The sequence below is a fragment of the Dermacentor silvarum genome, chromosome 9 (assembly GCF_013339745.2).
Source record: "Dermacentor silvarum isolate Dsil-2018 chromosome 9, BIME_Dsil_1.4, whole genome shotgun sequence".
Lineage (NCBI taxonomy): Eukaryota > Metazoa > Arthropoda > Arachnida > Ixodida > Ixodidae > Dermacentor > Dermacentor silvarum.
In genome coordinates this window covers 149,627,624-149,649,396 of record NC_051162.1, presented here as the reverse complement: position 1 = coordinate 149,649,396, position 21,773 = coordinate 149,627,624, and the positions used below count along the sequence as shown (strand labels likewise).

General features: G+C 45.1%; 3 protein-coding genes across 3 annotated transcripts in view; 1 reads left to right on the top strand and 2 right to left on the bottom strand.

Moving 5' to 3' along the window:
• Positions 1–222: 222 nt before the first annotated feature.
• LOC119464544 (uncharacterized protein C1orf198 homolog) lies at positions 223–16,663 on the bottom strand. The gene is given in 6 exon segments (XM_037725565.2): positions 223–5,404; positions 10,758–10,982; positions 14,456–15,013; positions 15,015–15,146; positions 15,233–15,277; positions 15,927–16,663. Coding segments are annotated over 6 exon segments (1,311 nt in total). The 5' UTR covers positions 16,236–16,663; the 3' UTR covers positions 223–5,362.
• A 733-nt stretch (positions 16,664–17,396) lies between these two features.
• Positions 17,397–19,856, bottom strand: LOC119464543 (uncharacterized). The gene has a single exon (XM_037725563.2). The coding sequence runs from the start codon at positions 19,804–19,806 to the stop codon at positions 17,653–17,655; it is 2,154 nt and encodes a 717-aa protein (XP_037581491.1). The 5' UTR covers positions 19,807–19,856; the 3' UTR covers positions 17,397–17,652.
• Positions 19,857–20,018: 162 nt separating this feature from the next.
• LOC119464541 (tRNA pseudouridine synthase Pus10) overlaps positions 20,019–21,773 on the top strand; it is a 34,250-nt gene continuing 32,495 nt past the window's right edge. The window contains exons 1-2 of the mRNA XM_037725560.2: positions 20,019–20,294; positions 21,120–21,377. Of these exons, the coding sequence (XP_037581488.1) occupies positions 20,148–20,294; positions 21,120–21,377 (405 nt within the window). The 5' untranslated portion in view covers positions 20,019–20,147. The remainder of the gene's footprint in view (positions 20,295–21,119; positions 21,378–21,773) is intronic.

The following is a 21,773-nucleotide window of genomic DNA, read 5'->3' as shown; positions in this document are numbered from 1 at the left end:
GAAATAAATATTCCTGCTGCAAATATATGCACATGCGTTTCACTATTCTATATTCGATTTGATACTTTCTATTCGTGTGCAGTTCCATATTCGAAAATCTTGATATTCGCCCACCTCTACAAAAAACAGCCTGTAGCAGCATTACCTTCAGTGGAACACATTATAATGCTGCTGCCTTAGTCGTTACAAATACAACAATCATCAAGAAAATGCTTGACATAATTTTTGCAAGACAAGCTTACAAGGTGAAAAACAAAATTTATTTCAAGTGTTGCAAGTGGCTGCAGAAAGCTCTAAAGGGAAAATGTAGGTCATTTTCATTGGAACCAAAGCTCCACTGCTAAAGCTAAAGTAACGGAGGGCAGCGTCAATTCATTAGCATTGATACATAACCAGTCAGATGCCACTATACTGATGTACAGTGCATAGACTGAAAGCAAGGCAGATGTGATCAACTTAAGCAGTCCAGGATATCACTGGCAGGATTAGCCAAACACTGTCTGGTCCGAGCTGCATCAATTGTGACATAGGTACACATGCACTTCCTTCCCATAAAAGGATGACCATTTACTGTGATGGACAGTAAAATGCAAACAGGAAAGAACAAAGCAGAACCCCTGTTACAAGTATTAACTTGACCATGTGATCTAGCACTCCTACATATATAGGCCTTAAACTAGGCACACAAATCAAAATCATGACGACATTGCACACAGTGACCAAACTGGGAACAAGAAAATGCACTCCAGTATCCACGTATGCAACAAAATCTGTCTTCCTTGACCTAAACATGCCCAAGTTCTTTTTTATATTTCTCGCACATGGTGCTGGAAATTTCCAGTGACAGCTAAATAGATTCACATTTCTAAAAGAAATGATGCATGCTCATAACCTGCTTATGTTAAAACGAGGACACTGAAAGCGTCACATATGCTCTGGTTATGTCCGATGGCAGTATTATGCTGCAGGCCAAAGCGCTTAATGTTTTCTAATACATATTGGGGTACCGTATGTCATCCCAGAGCAGTGCACTTGGCTGCAAAAAACACCATAGTGGAGCACTCTGCACCATTTTTGATTGACTGAGGTTATTTAACACTCACCAAATATCAGTATGTTGGCTCTTCTCTAATTTAACCTCATCAAAATGCAGCTGCCAATGCTGAGATTTCAACTCCAAACCTTGTGCTCAAATAGACAATGCCACAGAATCGGGGAAATGAAGTTATGCAGATGATTACATGCACATGAGGCTACCTTGAATTCATTACCATCATCATCACCAGACTACATTTATGTCCACTGCAGGACAACCTTGAATTATGTGGCCATTAAACTCTACTTCTATTATAATGAACCAAGAAACCTCAACACAACATTCTTAGAATTCCAGAGCAACAGAGTCAGCGCACCCGATCATGGAGAAAGGAAAGAATTAGGAGAGAGCATTGGGGAACACAAATGACGCCGAACGTATCGGTCCGACATGTAATCATCACGTCAGAGTGCGCGGTAGGATTTAGTGCTCTTCTTCAGCAGGCAGAGCTACGACAGGACAGCCGAACAAATGCACATCTATTATAAACTACCAGGACCCAAACACTCTCAGCCGATACGCCGAGTCTCAGAGGTCACGTGATGGGCCAATGCTGTGAAGGAAAAAGCAAGGGTAATGGCTTCTCAGTGAGCTCACTTGCCAAAGCTGGTTGAGTGACATAATGCTCTCTCCTAATTTATTACCTTCTTCCATAGCAGGTAGAGTCCCATTCCAAATTAAAATCACTGTATATCTATTCATAACATATTCACAACGACCTATTCGATGTGTATGCTCCTTAAAGTTATGATAAAGAAATGCACTAGGTCAAGCTTTATTGGTATATATTATCCCTCATGCATACCAGATAGGTTCGTCTTACTAGGAGCCAGGAGGGATACAAACATGAAGGACAAGTGGCAACACCACCTCGATATTCCCACAAAAGTTCCCAGTGACATTGGAGATCTTGGCAGTGTTTGCTTGGGGACAGGCAATTCTTTACTGACAGTGAAGGATTACATTGCACCAGCAGTAGGCATAAGCTCAACCTGGACATTGTTTTTTCTAAACTTTACACGCATGAAAATGCTCTAAATATGAGCAAATAGAGAGGAATCAATTATTTCGTGATGCCATGAGCTTCACAATACTCGCAATAAATTCAAAAAAGGAAATTCAGGAATGTGATGACTTGGCCTAATTGGCTAGGTTCCATACTAAAAACAGCCCAAAAGACACAGATGAGCTAGAAGATGACTTCAGCCTTCACCTTGTCGTCTAATAATTTCCTTCCTTTAAATAAAGTGTAAATAAAGTTAATACTTTATTAGACTGTTTCTCTCGTGTTCCTTTAAACCTGTATATAAAGATGGATTCCATTTTTCCAGGAAGCATGTTACACACATTCACTGCAGCCATATAAAAATAAATATGCTTTCAAGTACAAAATGTAAATTCTTGTTATAGGAGTATTATAATAAAGTAAATGCAAAGAATACAACAACATAAAATAGTGCTACATTCAAACAGAGTAAATACTTTCATATTGCATCAAGATAGGGTGAGTCACATATTAACAAAAACACTAGGAAAGTGTGCTCAAATGAGCAGCACAATGATACTGTCCTATCGTTAAGACAGTACAGAAAACTTACTAAACAACCAGCAAGCAATTGCATGTGTAAATAACACACAATATATAATACAGATACGCAAAAAATGTGAACACATCTGGTAAGTTCTGTCAGAACTGAGACTCACTTCATCTGTAAATTTAAAAGCAACAAATGCTCGAGTAACGCATCCACGAAGTCAAGCCATGAGCACCAGCACCAAACAAATGACAATAAAATTAGCATGCCAGTGGAATGCAAAGCAATATAGCCGGCGTAACTTAGCATGGTTAGAGGTTCCAGCTTACTGAATGCTGTACGACTGACAACTTGAAGCAGCAGTAAATGCAAAAAGTGCCAAAACTTGCAACCGTCCACCGATGAGTGTCTCCTAGCAGCGTGTCTCATCCTTGTTTATTTGGTAGATTGGAAGTTTCCTTTTTCGGTTTCTCTCTCAAAATACATGCGATCATAGACCTTGGACTGTATTCTCCATCTACCACATTCAAGGACACTCTCACTTTTGCACGACGAAACGCCCAGCCCGACGACTTGCTGGAGCGACCAGCATCCCATCCACTTGTTTAGCTAATCAGTTCGCATTGAAAGCGACATCCCCAAAAGCAATCTTCCGAGAGTGTGTCCCCTGTTCTTCTGCTAGATCACAAGGAGAGTATGAAAGTTCGCACTCAGAAAAGGCAGAGCCTCGTGTCTGACACAATATGATGCAATGGACAGTGTCAGAAAGAGCTCCGAAAACTTCTAGGCAGCTCTGCTGAGAACAGCTGCCACAACCTACAGAGAGTACCGTACTACCATAGGAGCAATTGCGTTACCTTTTACAGAACTCTAGCAATGTAGACAGGAGGTGCACTGCTACTGTCCATGGCTTTGGTACTACATATATTCCATAAATAGTAGTGCTTATACGGACATGCTGAAACTCTTTAATGTTAGTGCAGCCAGAATTTTGTCATAGAACCATCCTCTGGGTGTGAACGTTTAACAAAAAGTACACTGTCATATCTAGTTGAGAATACACCGTAATTGCACATGCTCTTGTTTCCACACAGCCAGACTAGCTTTAAAACCGAACAAATCTTTATACAGAGTAGACTTCCATTGACACGACTTTGATTAATGCGATTTTTCTGATAATTTGATCCCAAACGAAGGTTGCAGCCAGTGCTCATGCATTTATATGGCCTAAACTTTCATTATTTTTATTCTAAAATTGGCTTTCACCAGATGATTAGAACTTGACCACTCAGCACACACCTTACCCCTATGGTGACCCCAGTAGCAACCCCTTTAGTGGCAGCATTTGTCTCAGCCGAGCCTAGGGGACAGTGAGTGTGGTGAACACACACACACATCTCCCATCAAAAACACCTATTTTCGGTTGAAAAATGGAATAGGCAGAGCTCAGTTGATAAGGGTAGGAACCCTTGCTTACACAGCATTTGCAATATATCCCTGTCACAGAGGACTTCCGATTCTCATTGAGCTCAACCTGCATTGGGTCTCTCCGGTTATGATTGAACCAAAAAGTGTGCGAGTACAACAGGATCAGCGTTAAGCATGCTTGAGAGTTACGTGTCATTACGAGCAATTTGTGACCAGTTCAATCTGCATCAACAGAAGCATGCTTGAAAGTTTGACAATGATGTTAGGCTCCATTCACACAACCCTTCTTAGAGTGACCAGCAGTCATTGTCTTACTCGGCAACCATCCTGTTCATTTTCTGTCTAAGCCCTTAGGGCAAAGCTCTCAGCTTCTAAGGGCGTCCTTAACCCTCATCCCACCATGGAACACAAGACAACCAGCAACAGGCAACCGCAGTAACATGACACTGGCAACTATTCGTCTATGATCTGCAGCTGCTGAAAACTGCGCTGATCTCGCCAAAAGGCTTTTTTCTCTCGAGTTGGCAAGATACAGAATGAAAGACAGCTGCATGAATGGAGCTTTAGGCTGCAAGCATATTTCCGAGAGACTGCAGTGCTTGCTAATAAAATTGAGTCTCAGCGTCATGCCAAAACTGAAGCCAAAGCAAGCCATGACGCAACATTTTCACTACACCTGGTCAGCCCTCACCTTACCCAAGAAGCACCTATACCATTTCTATGTCTGTTAAGACATACTGAAGGGGAAGCACCTCCACCACCTATATGGTAATTAAAACAGTATTACGTAATGGCTCATCTCATTTTCATTTCCATATTTTTTATCCTCCGTCACGTCATGTGGCTGATCTCGGTGATAATGGTGACATCCAAGCCAATGACGAAATGTAAACGAAAGGAAAATTAAATGAATCATTCCAAAGAACAGGGCCCTCAATACTCAAACAACACCCAATACACTTCTCATAAACATATTTCACTTACAAAACTTCAGCATGGAACTCCTTTTCCCTCGAATATTGTCACGCAGGCAACATCTGCCCTTTCCCAACTTCTATGGTGACATCGAAATAAAGTCCAAAATGACAGCCATTTTCGCATCTAAAAAGAAGTTCATCATAATTCAGCATACTTGGGGGAGGGGCAGGGAGCAGTGCACAGTATCAGCTGACTATACCAATACAGCCTGAACTCCAGTACAAAACACACAGCAGAGTCGTGGAACACCGCGTATATAGCATATACTATTAAGTCCACTCAATTGGGTTCCATTGTCTCAGTTGACATGTCAGTGGCATTCACGTTACCAGTTGTCGAGAAAGTCAAATCCAGTCTTTGGAATCCCCTGAAAAGGAAGGTGCAAGAATGGTAAAAATGAAGGCTTTGTTCTCTCTCACAGACTTATGTAAAGTGTTAGAACTGACTGGAAGCACAACTGAAATTGACAGCACAGCCTTTTGACAATCCAAACTAACGTAAGACTTTCAGAAAACATGACCGCACGATTAAGTTCATTTGCTGCTGGTAACAGTAAAGCCAAGGTTTGTTCGACCCATAGTTAGGTGCTTGGGAGGGTTCAGCCGGTTATTCTCAATTTATACTGAAGAGCAGTGAACAGTTAGTCAGTTAGGCAGGTTGGGCCTCTTTGGTGCAAGCACAACTAAGGTCATCTTGTGCTTGGCACAAGATGACCTTAGGCCAGTGTTAAGCACGAGGTCACTGGATAGGTGTATGTTAGTGTATATGTTCTGTCTGAAGTACAATCAAAACTTGCGCATATTTTAGAAACAAAACACCTTCACATGGAACTACAGGCTTCTCTAAAGTATGAGGCAGTTGTCCTGAGGCATTTTGTTTCTGTATTTCACCCCCTTTGAAATGTAGCCACCAGAGTCGGCAACTGAACCCACAACCTTGTGTTCAGCAGTAATGCCATGGCCACTGAATCACCACTGCAGGTCCCAAGACCATTTCTCCTTCAGCCGAAATCACTTGCTCAGGGGCTGCCACACCTTCAGGCCACTGAGCAAAGACTTTCAACGAGCAATGATGAGGTCTCAGATGCTGTTAAAAGATTTCCTCCACGGAGAGCTGGAGGTATTGTTCATCTCATATACCCTAGAACAGCTGTCTGCATTCTGCTAAGGGCCTTTACACCCCAGGAATACCCTGCACTATACCCTGGGAGAGCTGTCCGTATGCACTCCACATGGAGGCCCAGATAGAGGGCCTCAGATACACAAATGATTTATCTAGGCTCTTAGAAAGGTCATCTATAACTCTCTGATTCCTGCGTGTTGTCTTGCAGACACTAGAAACACCAATGGAAGTCCTCAGCATTCGACCAGTCCCCGAAGCATGTGGAGGTTGTGCATTCAGCCTTCACAGGTGGGATAGCACCTCTGGGTTTCGAATCTTTTCATACCTTTTGTTTCAAGCAAAAACATTAACGCACAAGTTGCTGATTGAATGATTGCGTTCACAGGAGTACTGACAAAAAGCCTTTGAGGCTCGTTTTTTTCGCTTAATCAGTAGCTATTGACCCAACAATCATGGTAAAGAAACCCATTCACTCCAGTGTGCAACGATTGTTTCATCATCATCATCATCAGCCTATATTTATGTCCACTGCAGGACGAAGGCCTCTCCTTGCGATCTCCAATTACCCCTGTCTTGCGCTAGCGTATTCCAACTTGCGCCTGCGAATTTCCTAACCTCATCATCCCACCTGACTTTCTGCCGTCCTCGACTGCGCTTCCCTTCTCTTGGTATCCATTCTGTAACCCTAATGGTCCACCGGTTATCCATCCTACGCATTACATGGCCTGCCCAGCGCCATTTCTTCCGCTTAATGTTTGTTTAGTTACTCTTTATTGTATGTTACGACCAGTCACGGTTTCAATTTCACATGTAGCCTCGTATGTATAAGGCATGCTTGGAAATGGCGATAATCACACGAGCACGCACACCTGTGACACACATTGGTGCACCTTCTACCACGCCACCTGTGCTCCGATTTCATCTGCTAGATTGGTGCTAATTCGGTGGGAAAGCTGTGCATTGCTACACCATTGTAATGTTTTGTAGGGCAGAAACCCACTACGCATTAAGATGATGAAATTGGGAGAATTTTTTCATGTCCGTAACCTTCTTGCCTTCTGCGGTTCACCAGGTAACTAGGGAGGTGTATGGCAGCAACATCTGGTGCCACAATGTAGCCAGAGAACACACAAAACTAATAGTAATACTGCAACTTACCAGGGATGGGTAACATGTGATAATGAGGTTCGAAGCAAATAGTGATTTGGTCGAATAATTTCGAATCGAATAGTTCGAATAGTATATATCACATATTACAGTAATACCTAATTAATTCGATTTTCACGGGACGGGAAAAAAATGTTCGAATTAACCGAATGCCGAATTATCTGGGTATCCAGAAAACAATAAGCAAATGCTTACTACGTTAACACGCTTTTATTAGTGGAATAGATGAGCAAATCCTTTTGCTATTTTGTACAAAGCAGTGCGGAAGCTGCAATTCTCGTCCTCTTGTGACTGGTTGGCTCACGCAGCGGTGATCGAGGCCTCGCGACTTTCTTCGCAGCGCGGCCGCGGCGCGTGCCATCATTTGCGACACACTTTGCACTACCACGCGCACATCCCGATTATTTTTTTGCCAGTAAGCTGATCGCCAACAGATTGCACGTCCATCGCGATGTAGCCGGTGCTCTTCGTCCTCGACAGCTTTGCACTGAGTCAAACCGAAGCAACTGTTTGTCGCAACCGCTGCAGAGGAAACAGCGGCCGCTATAGACGCGATTATGAACAGCGACTTTGCTGTGCTTAAGGCACGGCCGACGCACGCACAGAGTCAGAACGAAACTACCATTCGCTGGAACAACTGTAGACGAAATCACTGTCGCGATCTGTGTGATCATGGATGGTGACTACGCAGCTTTTTAGGCACTTGGCCGACGCACGTATTGAGCCAAAACGAAATTACTTTTTGCTGCAACCGCTGCGGAAGAAACTGTGGCCGCTATCGACGCGATCATGGATGGCGGCCAACGCGTTGTTATGCGCGGCGGTAAACGAAATAAAGGCACAAATATGCACGAAGCATTCCTCCGTTACTATCATTCACGTACGATTTCCACCGATGACTATGGCGATGCGGACTCCGCCGCCTCGTTTCGGTTGGACGCTAGCGCCGTTTCTGCTCTTTTGCGTTGCACATTTCCGGCTCTTTAATGCAAAAACGTATAGCCTTCGAGATTTACGGTTGATGTATGGCAGCCATGACGTAAAGCATAGCCTTCGAGATGTGTTATTGTACCGGCCTTCCGTGGCTTCTGGCTGCCTATTCGGGAGCGCCGAATAATTAGAAAATATCGAATACCCGAATTTGATTCGAAGCGAATAACGAATAGAGAATAATTCGATCGAACATTCGACAATACCGAATATTCGCCCATCCCTACAACTCATACATTCTACCTAACTGCTGGTGTAAAGCGTTGGTAGTGACACAATCATTAACGTACTGTACTTTTATCGTTTCCCTTCAATAATAACACTGATGCAGCGAAAATGTTTTTCGAACGCATTGTAGTTGGCCAAACCACCACTAATTGGTCGCCAACAGGTTTGCTACTGCCGGCCATGGCTCCGGTAACCTGGAAATCCGTAAATGGTAAGAATCTTGCACGTACGCTTCGTGTGCAGTCAATGCAAGACACTCTAGACAAGCAGTACTTCAAACGCCTTCTGAACGCTAAGACAAGCCAATGATGTCACCCGTCACCAAAATAAATTGCTGAAACTCCGGATATAACATTGTTCAGAAATTTGATCTATGATGACTACACTGACAACGACTGCTGAGGACTACATTGATATGTGCTGCACTTTCCATTCCAATTCTTTGCTCCAACAAAGATCAACATTGAGTTGAAATGAATTCTAAGCTGCATTTGTAACTGGTACTTAACATATGATACTTATGAGCTTGCAGCAATAGAATCCACCAGTCATTTGGAGTCATTTTTTTTTCTCAATGCCCCTTTAACATCTTAAAGTGCCAGACAAACTAGAGCATGGGTTCTCAAAGTGGGTTCCGCGGAACTCTGGAATTCCGCAGGCCCCTGCTCAAGGTTCCGCGAGCCACTGATAAATTTTCCGTGGTCGCGCGCTCACCAAGTGGCTAAAACGGCTAAAAAAAGGTGCGCTCCATCAACAGAACCTCCATTACTCATGCCCGAGTGTCAAAAAGGCACATCAGAGTGCGTAACGGCAACGCGCGAACTGCGCAATAAATTCGCAAGCAGCTTGTAGCCACCCAACCTCCGAAAACGGGCAGCGCACCTAAACTTTTGCACTTAACTCTCAGAGGCCGTAATTTACCAACATGCACATCTCTCCCGTTTGTAGATAGCGTAGGTGCCGATTGCGTGCGCACTGATGTATACGTTGAGGAATAAAAAAAAATAAAGAAAAAAATTCGCGGAGCATCGCAAATACGCGCCGCAGAAGAGTAAGAACGGCGCTACCTGTCCAACCGAAACGAAGCGGCGCAGTCCACATCGCCATGGTCCTCAGCGGTAATCGTGCGCGGCACGTGATTGACAGCAACACCGGAGTGCTTCTTGGCAAATTGTGCCCTTACAAACTTTATTCTTGCGTTTATCGCCGTGGAAAACACCGCGTTGGTGGCATGCCGCGTGCCTTCGTAAGTGCGTAGTTGCCATCCATGATCGCGTCGATAACCACCGCAGTTTCGTCCGCAGCGGTTGCGGCAAACAGTACTTTCGTTTTCACTCGGTGCGCGCGTCGGCTGCGTGCCTTCACAACTGCGTAGTCACGAACCATGGTAGCGTCGATAGCGACCGCGGTTTCGTCCGCACTTCTTGCAACGAACGGTAGTTTCGTTTTGACTTGGTGCGTGCGTCGGCCGCCTGCCTTCTGAACCGCAAGGTCGCTGTCCATGATCGCGTCGATAGCGGCCGCGGTTGCGGCAAGCAGTAGTTTGCTTTGGCTCAGTGCAAAGCTGTCGAAGATTAAGAGCACCGGCTACATCGCGATGGACGGACAATTTGTTGGCGAGCAGCTGACTGGCGAAAAAATAATCAGGATTTACGCGTGCGAGGCCTTCGCCGCTGCTAGCGCTAATCAGTCAAGAGACGAGAATTTCAACTTCCGCACTGGTCTTGTGCTAAATATAAAGAGTATTTGTTGATTCATTGAGTAAATAAAAGCGTGTTGACGTAGTTAAGCATTTGTTTATTGTTTTCTTGATACCCTCGAAAATTTGACATTCGGTTAATTAGGCCATTTTAATTCGGTTAATTCGAATGGGGGGGGGGGGTGCCTTGGCGCTTCATGGAGCATAGCAGGGTTCCCTGGAACGAACATGCTTGAGAACCCCTGAACTAGAGAAATGCCACAGCAAAGTGTGTTGAATTAATTTCGACGACCAGGAATGCTGTGCAATACACCACTGGAATGAAGCTGGGAATCAAATTCCCAACCTCATGTGCGGCACTATTAATGTGCACTTACTATTAAGAGGCACTTCAGTGCCACACATCCTATCAGTGACATTAATGACTGTGTGCTCCTTCTATGCTTACTGAATGAACCTCCTATGTCCTTGCAACCTTCTTGCACAAATGGCAAACACTGACATAGCACCCTACCTCAGGGCTTGTAACTGCCATGGGTTCCTTGGGAGTTCTTTCACTGTCTTTTGGATCATCTTTCGGTGGCGATGGGAGCCTTGGAGGGCGTACTGGCATGGCCTCCACAGGAGCCTCCTTCTCGGTCGGTCTGGGCGCGGCCTCTCGGGTGGGTGACTTGACCGTGGGTATAGGCGGTGCGGGTGGCTTCGATGACGGATGCTTCCTGGGAGCTTCCGGAGGCTTCTGCATGGTGGGAAGACAAGAGCAATTGTAATTTTTAATTACTTATTTGGGGCAACTGCAAGAGTGAGAACAAAAATATAACTGCAATGAGTTCACAAGAGCAGACTTTGCAAAATCTCTGTAGAGCCATACTAAAAAAAAAGGTGGAGGCGTCTAAGTCTACCGCAGCCAGAGGTAACAGTAGAAGCCAGCAATAATTACACAGTGCCTAAAATCATACAAGTGAATCAGTGCAATGTAGTAGCAAGCAAACTTGGGCTAGTTGGTCAACATTCACACATGACAAAGCAGTGCTAAAACTGACAGGACCATGAAAGGGAGACACTATACCCACAAAATTAAGAGCTGCAGGGAAACATTAAATTAGATCACACCTTATGTGTGTTTACTCGAAAATGCAAATGCGACTCCGCTGTGCATTCCGGCTGAGGAGTGCTGATGTCCCGCAAACTGGAGACAGCGAAAGCAATAGTACGAGTACTTAGCTCATCCTATATTGATGTGTTTCGTTCCACAAGCACTGTACTCACATGGGCACTTTGTGTGTACATCCTTTTTTTTTTGTTCTCATCTCTTTTAGCGCTGTTTTGATAAGTATCAATATCTTGTAATAGTAGAAAATAGAATCAGAATTGTGTTCCAGCCACACAGCCATAGTATCAATGTAACATTATGATTCGCCACTGCCAGGTGTTGCCGCATTATCTGCAATGAAATTTCTTAGTTTTTTTGCATCAACCCAAGGCATTGCTCAGTAGTGACAAAATAAATCTGGCCAATAGCTAATGCGTCAACTGGAGCTTCGAAATAAACACAAAATGGGACGGATGGTGCTCCTAGCAAAATGATCAGCTCCCTGTGTCGCAAAAATGGACCACAAATTCCGCCAACCTGACGTGTGCCACTGAATTCCAGAAAGAATCTGCCAATTCGGAAATGGTAGTATGTACTACATGAAAAATTCGTCAAAGTTCTTGGAGTAGTCTGGAATCCTGCTAAAGACAAATTCAGTTTTTCTGTGGATAGCCTACCAGACTTCATGAAGACCAAGCTAGACGCTAAATGATTTATCTTACAGGCGGCGATGAGAATATTCGATCCACTGGGCCCAACAACTATGGAAGCTCGCAAGGGTCATGGTGGTTTTCAGAAGTTCAGACAGTCATGTTAGCTCCTGCAAGCTGGAGCAACAAGGAAGTTTTATCATAACAAGTCCCATACAAAAACTGAACCCGCTTGAACTCTGTGATTAACTGCACTGCGCAGCTGGGAATGTTCTTATCGCAAACGCCGTGTGTGCAGGACAAGCAAAGAAACACATAGTCAAGCACAAAAGGGAACGACCGTGCAGGTTGTACTACTGGCAAGGTTCCGCAGCCCAAGTCAGTATTATTAAAATGCCTTTTATTTAACCTATCAACTGGACTGAGTTTGCTCTGCGGCTACTCGTACGCCATCTTCCCCACCGTTACACCGTACAGAAACACTCTGGCTCAGATATTCACAACAATACTGGTAATTATTGACCAAGTTAAAAAATGTTGCAGGGTCCCTCTAAGCATGTTCCAAATAAATGGCTACAGCTAGCTCATGAATAGAGGCCGGATCTTTAGGCATTACAAAAGCGCGTTTTAGGCACCAAAAATAGGCAGGCAAAACAACGTGTTAGGCCTCCAACGTCGTAAATATAGGCACAATAAATTTTTACATAAATGCAAATAATTTCAAACGAAGACGTGCGCGGCCTATATCTACGATAGGAAAACAAGAAATGTTATTGTCTACGATGGCAAAAAGGCGCCAACAGTTGAACATAGCCATGTAATTGTCCCATAAAACTACTGAACTAATGACGATCAATTGGCTTAATTCAATAAGCGCACTGCTCATATTCATGTTCAATGGCCACTGTACTCGAGTGTCGCATATATATAGTGAAACAGGCATGAAAGAGAATACTTGAAAGCTGGGAATACTGATTTAATAAACTGATACTTTATCTCTGCCTGACACAATTAAATTAAGACACAACAAAAGCAGACGAATAACAAATGCAAGAGAGACTACGATTTATTAAGAAATTAGCATGTTCTTACATGAGGACTGTTAGGTACAACTCTTGGCAATTTTCTCATATACAATTACATTATCCGAATTGTACAGGCCAGACGTCCCAACACTGCCAAATACACTTCCGCCCATTTGAAGTGCACATGTTTGAAGAAATCTGTTTGGAGAGCACGCGGAACGTAGTCTAAGAATCACTGTGAAGATTGTGGAAACAATAGCAAACTACCACCATCACCAGATTTTTGGATTCAAAATTGTGCCTCTTGTCCCTGAGAATGATCTCGTACGCTGAGGAGGAATGCCCGACGGCGGTGAACACCTTAAAAAAGAAATTACAAAACAAAAGCCGCGTGCACATCACATTTTTCTTTTGCTGTTCACACTCCTTTCCCCTGACGGCTCTCCGTGGTTTCGCATTCGCCAACCGCTCGCGCAATATCAGCGCGGTGGCGTATGCTGGCCGGCGCGTCCCATTTCAATGCTACTAGCAGTTGTTTTCTGGGAGTTGGTTGAACTAAAGGACTAAGTTGAACCCCATAGAGTTCCGAACAGTCAATGTTGCCCGGTAACATGAATAACGGTCTCTAACTGCGCTCGAAAGCGAAACTTGCAGCTAAATAGTGTTCATATAGGCGCCGGTATTAGAAATAGGCATTTAAAGGAATTTAGGAACAAACGCCAAAATAGTCATTTATAGGCACTATAAAAAACACTATAAAAGCCCTTCTTAACCTCTAATTCATGCTCATATATCAAAGTGGGGCGATAGGAGCGCATTGAACCAAAAAGGCATTTGCCTAAAATCCGGTCTCTACTCATGAAGCATCCCCATGCTGTCCCAGTTCATTTTATAATCACTTAGACATAAAAAAAAAGTCTAGCTAAGGCTGTACGTCAGTCACAAGCTGGCTGCCACTGAACTAGCAATATAAACAAAGTGATGCCTCTAGAAAAAAATTTGTGCAGAAACCACTGACAATGACTGTCAATGAAAGCAAATAGCCATACACTTATAGAAAGCTATTTGCTTTGTTAAAGGAATGGTGCACTTGATGGCATACATTCGTTACAGTGAGTGTATTTAGGTAGCATCTGTTGTTTTCACTGCATAATTCTGTAGAGAACAGAGACATTAGCCAGCATTATATACAGGAGCAGTATAGGTGGACAGCATAAGCGCCTTGAAAAGCTTCAATAGTGTTAGCTTTAATATAGCTTTTAATCTGGATTTGGTGGCAAACGTAGCCCGCAACTTGGTTACATGAGCGCGTGTTGCCTTTGTATCAGCACCTTTGCATTGGTGGTGAACGTCCAACCACTATCCACCGAACAATAATTTGGCTGAAAGAACTAGAAAAGGCTACCTGCATTTAAAAAAAAAAGCAAGGGGTAAAGTGTATCACCTGGCTATGTGCTGCTGCAGCTGGTGGTTTGGGTGGTGCCGTTTTTGGCCGAGGTGGATCCGGAGGAGGAGCCTTCGGTGGTGTCGGGGCCCTTCGGCGCCCCTTCCGTTCCACGGGAGTCGGGGGATTCGAGGATCCCCGCGACGCGATCGAACACACGGATTCCTGCGACCTCGACGGCGGAGGAGGCCTCGGCTCCGGAATCTTGGCTTCGATGGCACTGCTGCCAGCATGAACCTTGGGATCTGCGTGAATCACTCTTGGCAGGCTTCCGCCAACGACAGCCCTCGACTCGCCTCGATTCTGTGCAGCCGGCGGAACTCTTGACTCTACGCCGTTGCTGAATTTGACGTGCTTGAGGCCCGAGCCATCCAGAGTGTTGGTCGAGGTGTCAGGTTTTGAGCTGGCTACTCTGCCGACGTTGGGCTCGGAGGCACTGCTGCTAACCAGGCAGGGTTTGAAGGTGCTGGTCATCACAACGCTGACTCCACTGGTAACCTTGTTATCCACCTCGACAGCTGTACTTCCCAAATTTTTACTTTCAGCAGAGCTTGGGGCAACAGCAGGCTTGCTGGGAAGCCAGGCCACAGGTTTGCTGTTCATTTACCGGAACGTTGGTGACTGAATCCTCTGCGGCATCTTTCCGATCAACTTCGTCGACTGAGTCAAAGATGCGCATGTTCAGCTGGCTCTGAAAGTAATCGTTAAATCAAAATCAATTTCATATGATGCATACAACAAAATTCAATGTGCAGACGTGAAACGGCGACTACGTACCTGGGTTTCCCAATTGAATGGTGCAGAATGCTCGTCTCGCCAGCACTGTCACAAGAAAACGAATATGATACAATGATTATCACAAAAACCTTGCAACCATCACAATCATGCGATATGCTTTCTACATCGGCCAACAAATAGCGCGCTACAGTCAAAAACAACCACCTACGAAGGCACATTCACAAAATGAAATCGACTAATTACAGAGTTTATGCATAACATGAACAGGAAACCTAAACAGAAGGCGTCATGGCACGAGCGCGAACACACAGCTTGACAGGCGCCTTCAAAACTAAAGAACGCAATATCGACATTTAATTCCGCCGTTCCGGCCTTGAGCTGCGAAAGACCGGCTGACGGAATGTAGGACTGGCTGATTGCCATCTGGTCAACTGCCACTGGCTACATGCACGAAGCCCAGCTGCTGGTAGCTTAAGCTAGCGCGAAATTCTGTTTTAAAACGACGACTACGTCAACATGAGATTTCTCAGACGTTGTATGCTTCAGCGGCTTAAATAATCAGCGAAAAAATTCAACAGCGCAGATAGACTATTATGCATCAGCACATGTGACAGACCCTTCGATCTCTTCGCAAGCACGACATTTTTTCATAGTCTACTTCCTGATGGTAAAGTTAAGTCTAGCGATGACAAGCAATTAAAAGCAGGGCAGGCGATGACACAGCATAACTCACCCCTGCCTTTGCAGTCCTTGCATTTGCAGCGTCCTCGTCCGATACCATTCGGTCGCCCGTGTTGAGACCGATGACGGGAAACACTTCAACTTCGGCATACTGTTTTGGGTAATAGTTGTACTTCTCTTTGATATCCGGGCCGACCAACGCCTGCCAAGCGATCTCCGTTTTCTTCTTTTCCGATATGCGATCCCAGTCGTCGCCGTGCGCTTGCCGAATGATTGACATGTCTTCGACGATCCTCGACGAAGCGTAGTTTAGCTCGCGAAAGTAAGACTCCACCTGCTCACGCACTTTGGACGACGCCATGGCACCCGCTGAGCTGGTCGTCGCCCCCGCTTTCCGAGAAAGCTCGCTTTGCTGTTGCCGAGAAAAGCGCGCAGAAAAACTCCTCTCAGGAAAAGCGAAACGTCACGGCTGTTTTCGAAACGAGGTCGCCGAAGCTAAACGAGGTTTCACGCCTTTCGCCCATTCACGGCCATGACAACAAAGTTTGTGACTAGCGTTGGATTCTTCACTGGATTAGATGCTGTTGGCTCGTTCGCGAGCGGCCAGGGTCTGTCTGCGTGCTTCCCCTTCACTAGACCTTCAACTTCGCCAAACTTCCATTTTAAACCGCTTTCAACTACATAAAGAGCTACCAGGTCGCGTATAACAAAAATACAAATGCTTATCGAGTTTCTGCATTTTAGCCACAAATAAGTAAACCTAATGATTGTTGCTAGTTGTAAACTGCACCATTACACGCTAATGTCCTACAAAAAAAAAAAAAAAAAAAAATGCCCCAAATGCATTTTTCTTTACCAGTGAGATGGACTGTATGCCAAAAAGGTTCGGCGTAGTATATGTGGACTTAAATGAGGTATAACTTGATTCTCATAACTGCTCCAAAAGTGAGCTCGCAAGAAGAGCATCGGTATGCATACCAATGAACACTAACTTCAGTACAATAAACAGATCAGTGACTTTGGTGCCCGCAAAATTTAGTCTACCAAGATCCAAGGAAATGCTAGTTCATAAGACATATCAACCAAGTGCTCAAATAATTGCAAACAAAAGGTCTAGCATGACTTATGGTCTGGTAATACGTTGGTGGAAATAAATAACACGAACCAATAGCAGTTATTTGATCTTTCATACGCCTGGCAGAGCTCACCTCCCAGTGGCCATTTTGTTCTAAATGTGCTACCAAAATTGAACACAAGAAAAGCATATTTAGCATTTTTTTGGTGCACGCAGAATACTTCCTCATAAGCAGCAACATATTTTGTTTAAGGCTTACTCATGGCCACAAAAGCTACTAAAGAAGAAACATGTACCTATAGTCATTCCAACAATTCACGTTATGCCTGAATTATACAGCCACACCATACATGAACGTATACATAATGGATACCACTTACTCCTGAATTCGAGAGGGAAAAAAGCAGTGGACTGGAGAACACTATATCTATAATGACCTATTGTTAATGACAAAAACAATTATTTTATTGAGAAAATTTAATATAACAAATGAAAGATGAAGAGCCAAAGCAACAGTCAAATGCCTTGGGATGACAGTGCCACAAACAGCTAGCTGCTTCTGCTTGCATGTAGCAACAAGCCTTGTGACTCTACCTTAGCCACTACGTTAGACGAATATTTTGAGTAATTTATTACTACTGTGCTCCTACATACCGATAAACAAAACTAGATGTACGTATATACAATAAAAGGGGTCGATTAGTTAATTATGTCTGTGGAGATTGAGTCGCTTCAAGTTCTGCACAAAATGGTACGGAAGTTTTGCTGCGACAAATAAATTCCTGCCATCCAAGATCTCGGGAATCAGGACTGAACTGGAGTGAAGGTGCATAGGGATGTGCCTCGCTTTGGTCTGTCGGACATTCAACCTGTTCAATATGTCTCCGGAAAGTTTCTGTGGACCTAGGTGTCTCAGGTGCGAGTACTTGTGGTCTCCCAGGATCGGACAGCGGAGACCAAACCCCAGGTGCACCCGGATCTGGTGTTTGACACCGGTCACAGGCTTCAGTTCGAGGTAGGCAGCTCTGCCATGGGATCTCAACACGCGATAGTGCGTGACGGCCTCGTAAGTCTTTGAGAACTTTGGCACCAGTCGCTGGAAATCTGGCTCCAGTTTCGGGCAGATGACCATCCGTTTAGCAGAGCCAACGGATCCTTCAGCCAAAGGCATGTCAATTGTCGCTTGTTCGTTGTCAGGTACCCCGAATGTGATGGCCTGGTAGGTCTTTATGACGTTGCGCTCCTCAAACAGTGTCTGCAACACGTCTGCCATCTGCTGCGTCTTGGCCAACACGATGGTGCCCGTGACATCACGGTCGAGACGATGCACAGTGTACAGCTTGACATCCTTTTGAGGGTAGAGAGCAGATGACAGGTCTGGTAGCAGGCGAACCAGCACGTGAGCGTCGGGGACACCTTTTGCAGATCCATGGCAGATCATGCCGTATGGCTTGTCCAGGATAAGTATGTCATTACCATCATAGAGAACACGCTGCCTCAATAGATCTACCACTTCAGACCGGAGCATGGTGGTCAAGTTAGGCCTGACCTCCGACTTGAGGATGAGGAACCCCTTGCTGTCAAGCTTGAGGTGGAACTGCTGTGGCTTGCGGAGGTACTCGAAAGCTGTTGGATTGTGTTCCCCACTGATACTTGAGGAGTCTATTTTTTCGTCATCCGTTTTTGCCTCCTTTGCTTTCTTTTTCTTGGTTTTTTTGCTGTCTTGGGAGGCCACAGAACTTTCCTCGGCGAAAGACAACGGTTCCTGACGGAGTTCTACAACAGTGTTTTGGAAAGCATCTTCCGCCTTTATCGTGTCATCACTTTCGCGCCTGGCCTTTGACCTCGGCTTTGTCGCTCTAGTTTCAGACACTGAACTTTTTAAGTCCTCGCTTGTCCTTACAGACGTTACAAAGCTCTCGAAAGTGCTTGTAGCAGGTGACGAGACGCCACTATCGCTCAACCCTTCGTCGCCCTGCTCCGAAAAGTGTTTGGCGCTTCTAGGTGTTTGCGCTGCAGTGTCTTCTGCAGGCGAAAGCCTTCCTACAACGCTTTCCAGGCGGTCATTAACCTGCATATTATTATTCTGTTCAGTATTGAGTGCTTCGCATACGGTTTCGAGCGATTCTCTCCTGGACACTACTACTCCTTCGGACTTGGAACCAGAATTTTCGACGACACGTCGATCGTCAACGGGTGCAGATTGCGGAAGAGACGTTCGTGCAACTCCCTGAGATAACTTCACCGTTGCGTTCACCAAATTAACGTCTTGCCGCTCAGAGCCAACCGGTATCGCGCCTTCGACGCTGTCAACAGATTTCTTTTTCTTTCTCGCTGCCTTCCTAGCTGAAACGCTTCCTTCCTGCTGGTTCTGTCGCTCCGATTCATTCGAACCCTTAACAGGAGCCACCCGACTGCCTTTCTGTTCGCCGTCGGCGTCCCTCCCGTAAATGTCCAAGACGAAGTCGTCCAACAGCGTGTCGTCCTCAAACTGACCGTGGTACTTCGCCTTGTTGTCACTGTCATAGCGAATCGTGCCATAATTGGCCACTAAAACGTTTTCGTCCGAGACCCTCGCATTTCGACTGCGAGTCAGGTGCGAGAAGCGGCGGAGTCGTTCGTGCCGGTCGCCGAGCGGGTTGTCTACCGTGACGACGCCGCGGTCGCTCGAGATGCCGTAGAAGTCATCGTCCGCACACTGTTCGTCCTGGCGGTCCTCTCGCTCGACGCTTAGCTTCGTTCCTCGAACCAAGAGGGCTCGCGACGTCGCGAGACACCGGGAATGCACCGAGCTTGCGAGAGTCGCTTGAAGGCGAACGCAGCTACAGACACTCGTGCGCACGATGCGCGCAGCCATCTTTAAAATTCTAGCGGCTAAATTGTAGATCGACTTGGCTGTAAACGCCAGCAATGAGCACAAACAAGCTTTTGTAGAAACTAAAAATAACTTTAATAAAATGCATTAATTATGTATTTAAACTTCGCTTGCGTATTTTAAGTTGCGACTAATTGTATTATTGTATGTTTACTAGTCAACTAGCACACGAGCCAATCTTAGTCACTGCCGAAGACGCAACGAGCCAATAAAGCACATGTGAAATCAAAACTGTTGTTCAATCATTGACGCGCTAATAGCGGTGGTGCTTTAGCCAGTTTTCGTTGAACTCACTTCTCAGACTCGCTGATGTTATTGCTGATATGCCTCTAAAGCTCTCCGACGCTGACAAGCCTTCCGTGTTTGATCACCTAAAAGAAATAGGTTGCTGCAAGTTCTGTGCGGAACGTTTCTCCGGCGAGAGATACTACGACCATTACAAGAAATTTGAGGAACTGGCAGCGCTTTCAGTAATGCCTTGCACTTGATATGCCTCTTTGCGATCGCGTCCGGTAGTTATGGTAGAGCTGTCGCGCGCAACTTAGCTGCGTATGTGTTGTCAGAAGCGTAGACCACGTCTTGACGTGTCGTCGATGGTTTAGTTTGGATGGCACCGGCAAACAGCGATTACAGCGAACCGTTCACGCAACAGATTTTTCTGTCGTTGTAGTTTCGTTAGTTGTAGTACTGCTTTAAGACAGCCACCGCTGTGACAGCTGGTTATAAAGCTGCTGCAATGCTTGGATTATTTCGGTATTCTCAGCTGCTGCAAGCACCCGTATGTGCATGACAAATGGTCTACACGACGTAGCGTTGCTTCCATACGAATGCGTAGCCAAATTCTTGTTGAAAAGACATAACTGCAACATACGAAAGACAACATTTGAATTTGGCAGTAAAAAAAAAAAAAAAAAAAGTTCAAATGTGCAGAAATTTGAGAGGTAAGCACAGCCTGGGAAGAACCGTATAGTATGAAGCAGGTAGCTCCTGTTCACGTTGCTGAAGTGGTGCTTCTAAAAAGTAAAGAATGTACAAACCCACACCAGCAGCTGTATTGAAGAACCCGTGCTAAATGCGTATGTGCGCTCACATGAAAACCAAAAAGCTGTACTCAAATATTATTCTCTGTGCCTTCCATTGCACTGCTAGACGTGCTGTTGACCGTAGTGGTGAGCTCCAACTACAACAAAGTTCTCGAGGAGAAATCCAAGCTCTTGTAGGTTACGCTAAAATGTTGACAACTGTAATCTCGGCTCTACCAAGCTTCACCTCGTCATCCTGTGCTCCTATTACAGGATGTCAGTAACGGCGAAACAGAGTCTCACAGCCAGGAGTCGCCAGAAGAACCCACACCGAAGCGACAGAAATTGGGCACCGAGGCCACCAGCGACTTGTCTGCACATGTCGACGACGTCTGTAAAGACAGGCTGTCGGAGCGACGTGACCCTTTCAACGAGGGCGGTGGAGATGGTAGTGGCACCAAGGATGATACTGGCTGTGTTGCTTGCTACGGATTGCTGGAAATTGAACACCTCAAGGCATCCTACCAGCAGGTGTGTGGTGTGCGGATGTGCTGCACATTGCTGAAGTTCATTTTGCCATTGAACTTGCTGCACCTGTGTGCATGTTGAATTGGTCCGCGGTTGTATCTGAGCTGTGAAAGTGTACTGTACTGAAGTAGACTGGTTGGCACGTAGAACACCAAAACATAAAAGGAACACAGAGCAGTAAACGTGACCAAGTTGAGAGTAGGCAAACACAGTGCGCAAAACGTTTCTCCAGAAAACGATACTATGATCATTACGAGAAATGTGAGGAGCTGGCATCAGCAGTGGCTAGGAACTAATTTTTATTGTGTCTTGGCATCAGGAAGCACAGATGAAGTAAAAAAAAAAAAATTAAATGTCGTGGTTTTACAGTGTGGCATCAAGCACTTGACCAATACCCAA

Bases quoted from the DNA above. Each gene is read 5' to 3' on its own strand.
- LOC119464543 (XM_037725563.2), bottom strand. From the start codon at position 19,806: ATGGCTGCGCGCATCGTGCGCACGAGTGTCTGTAGCTGCGTTCGCCTT.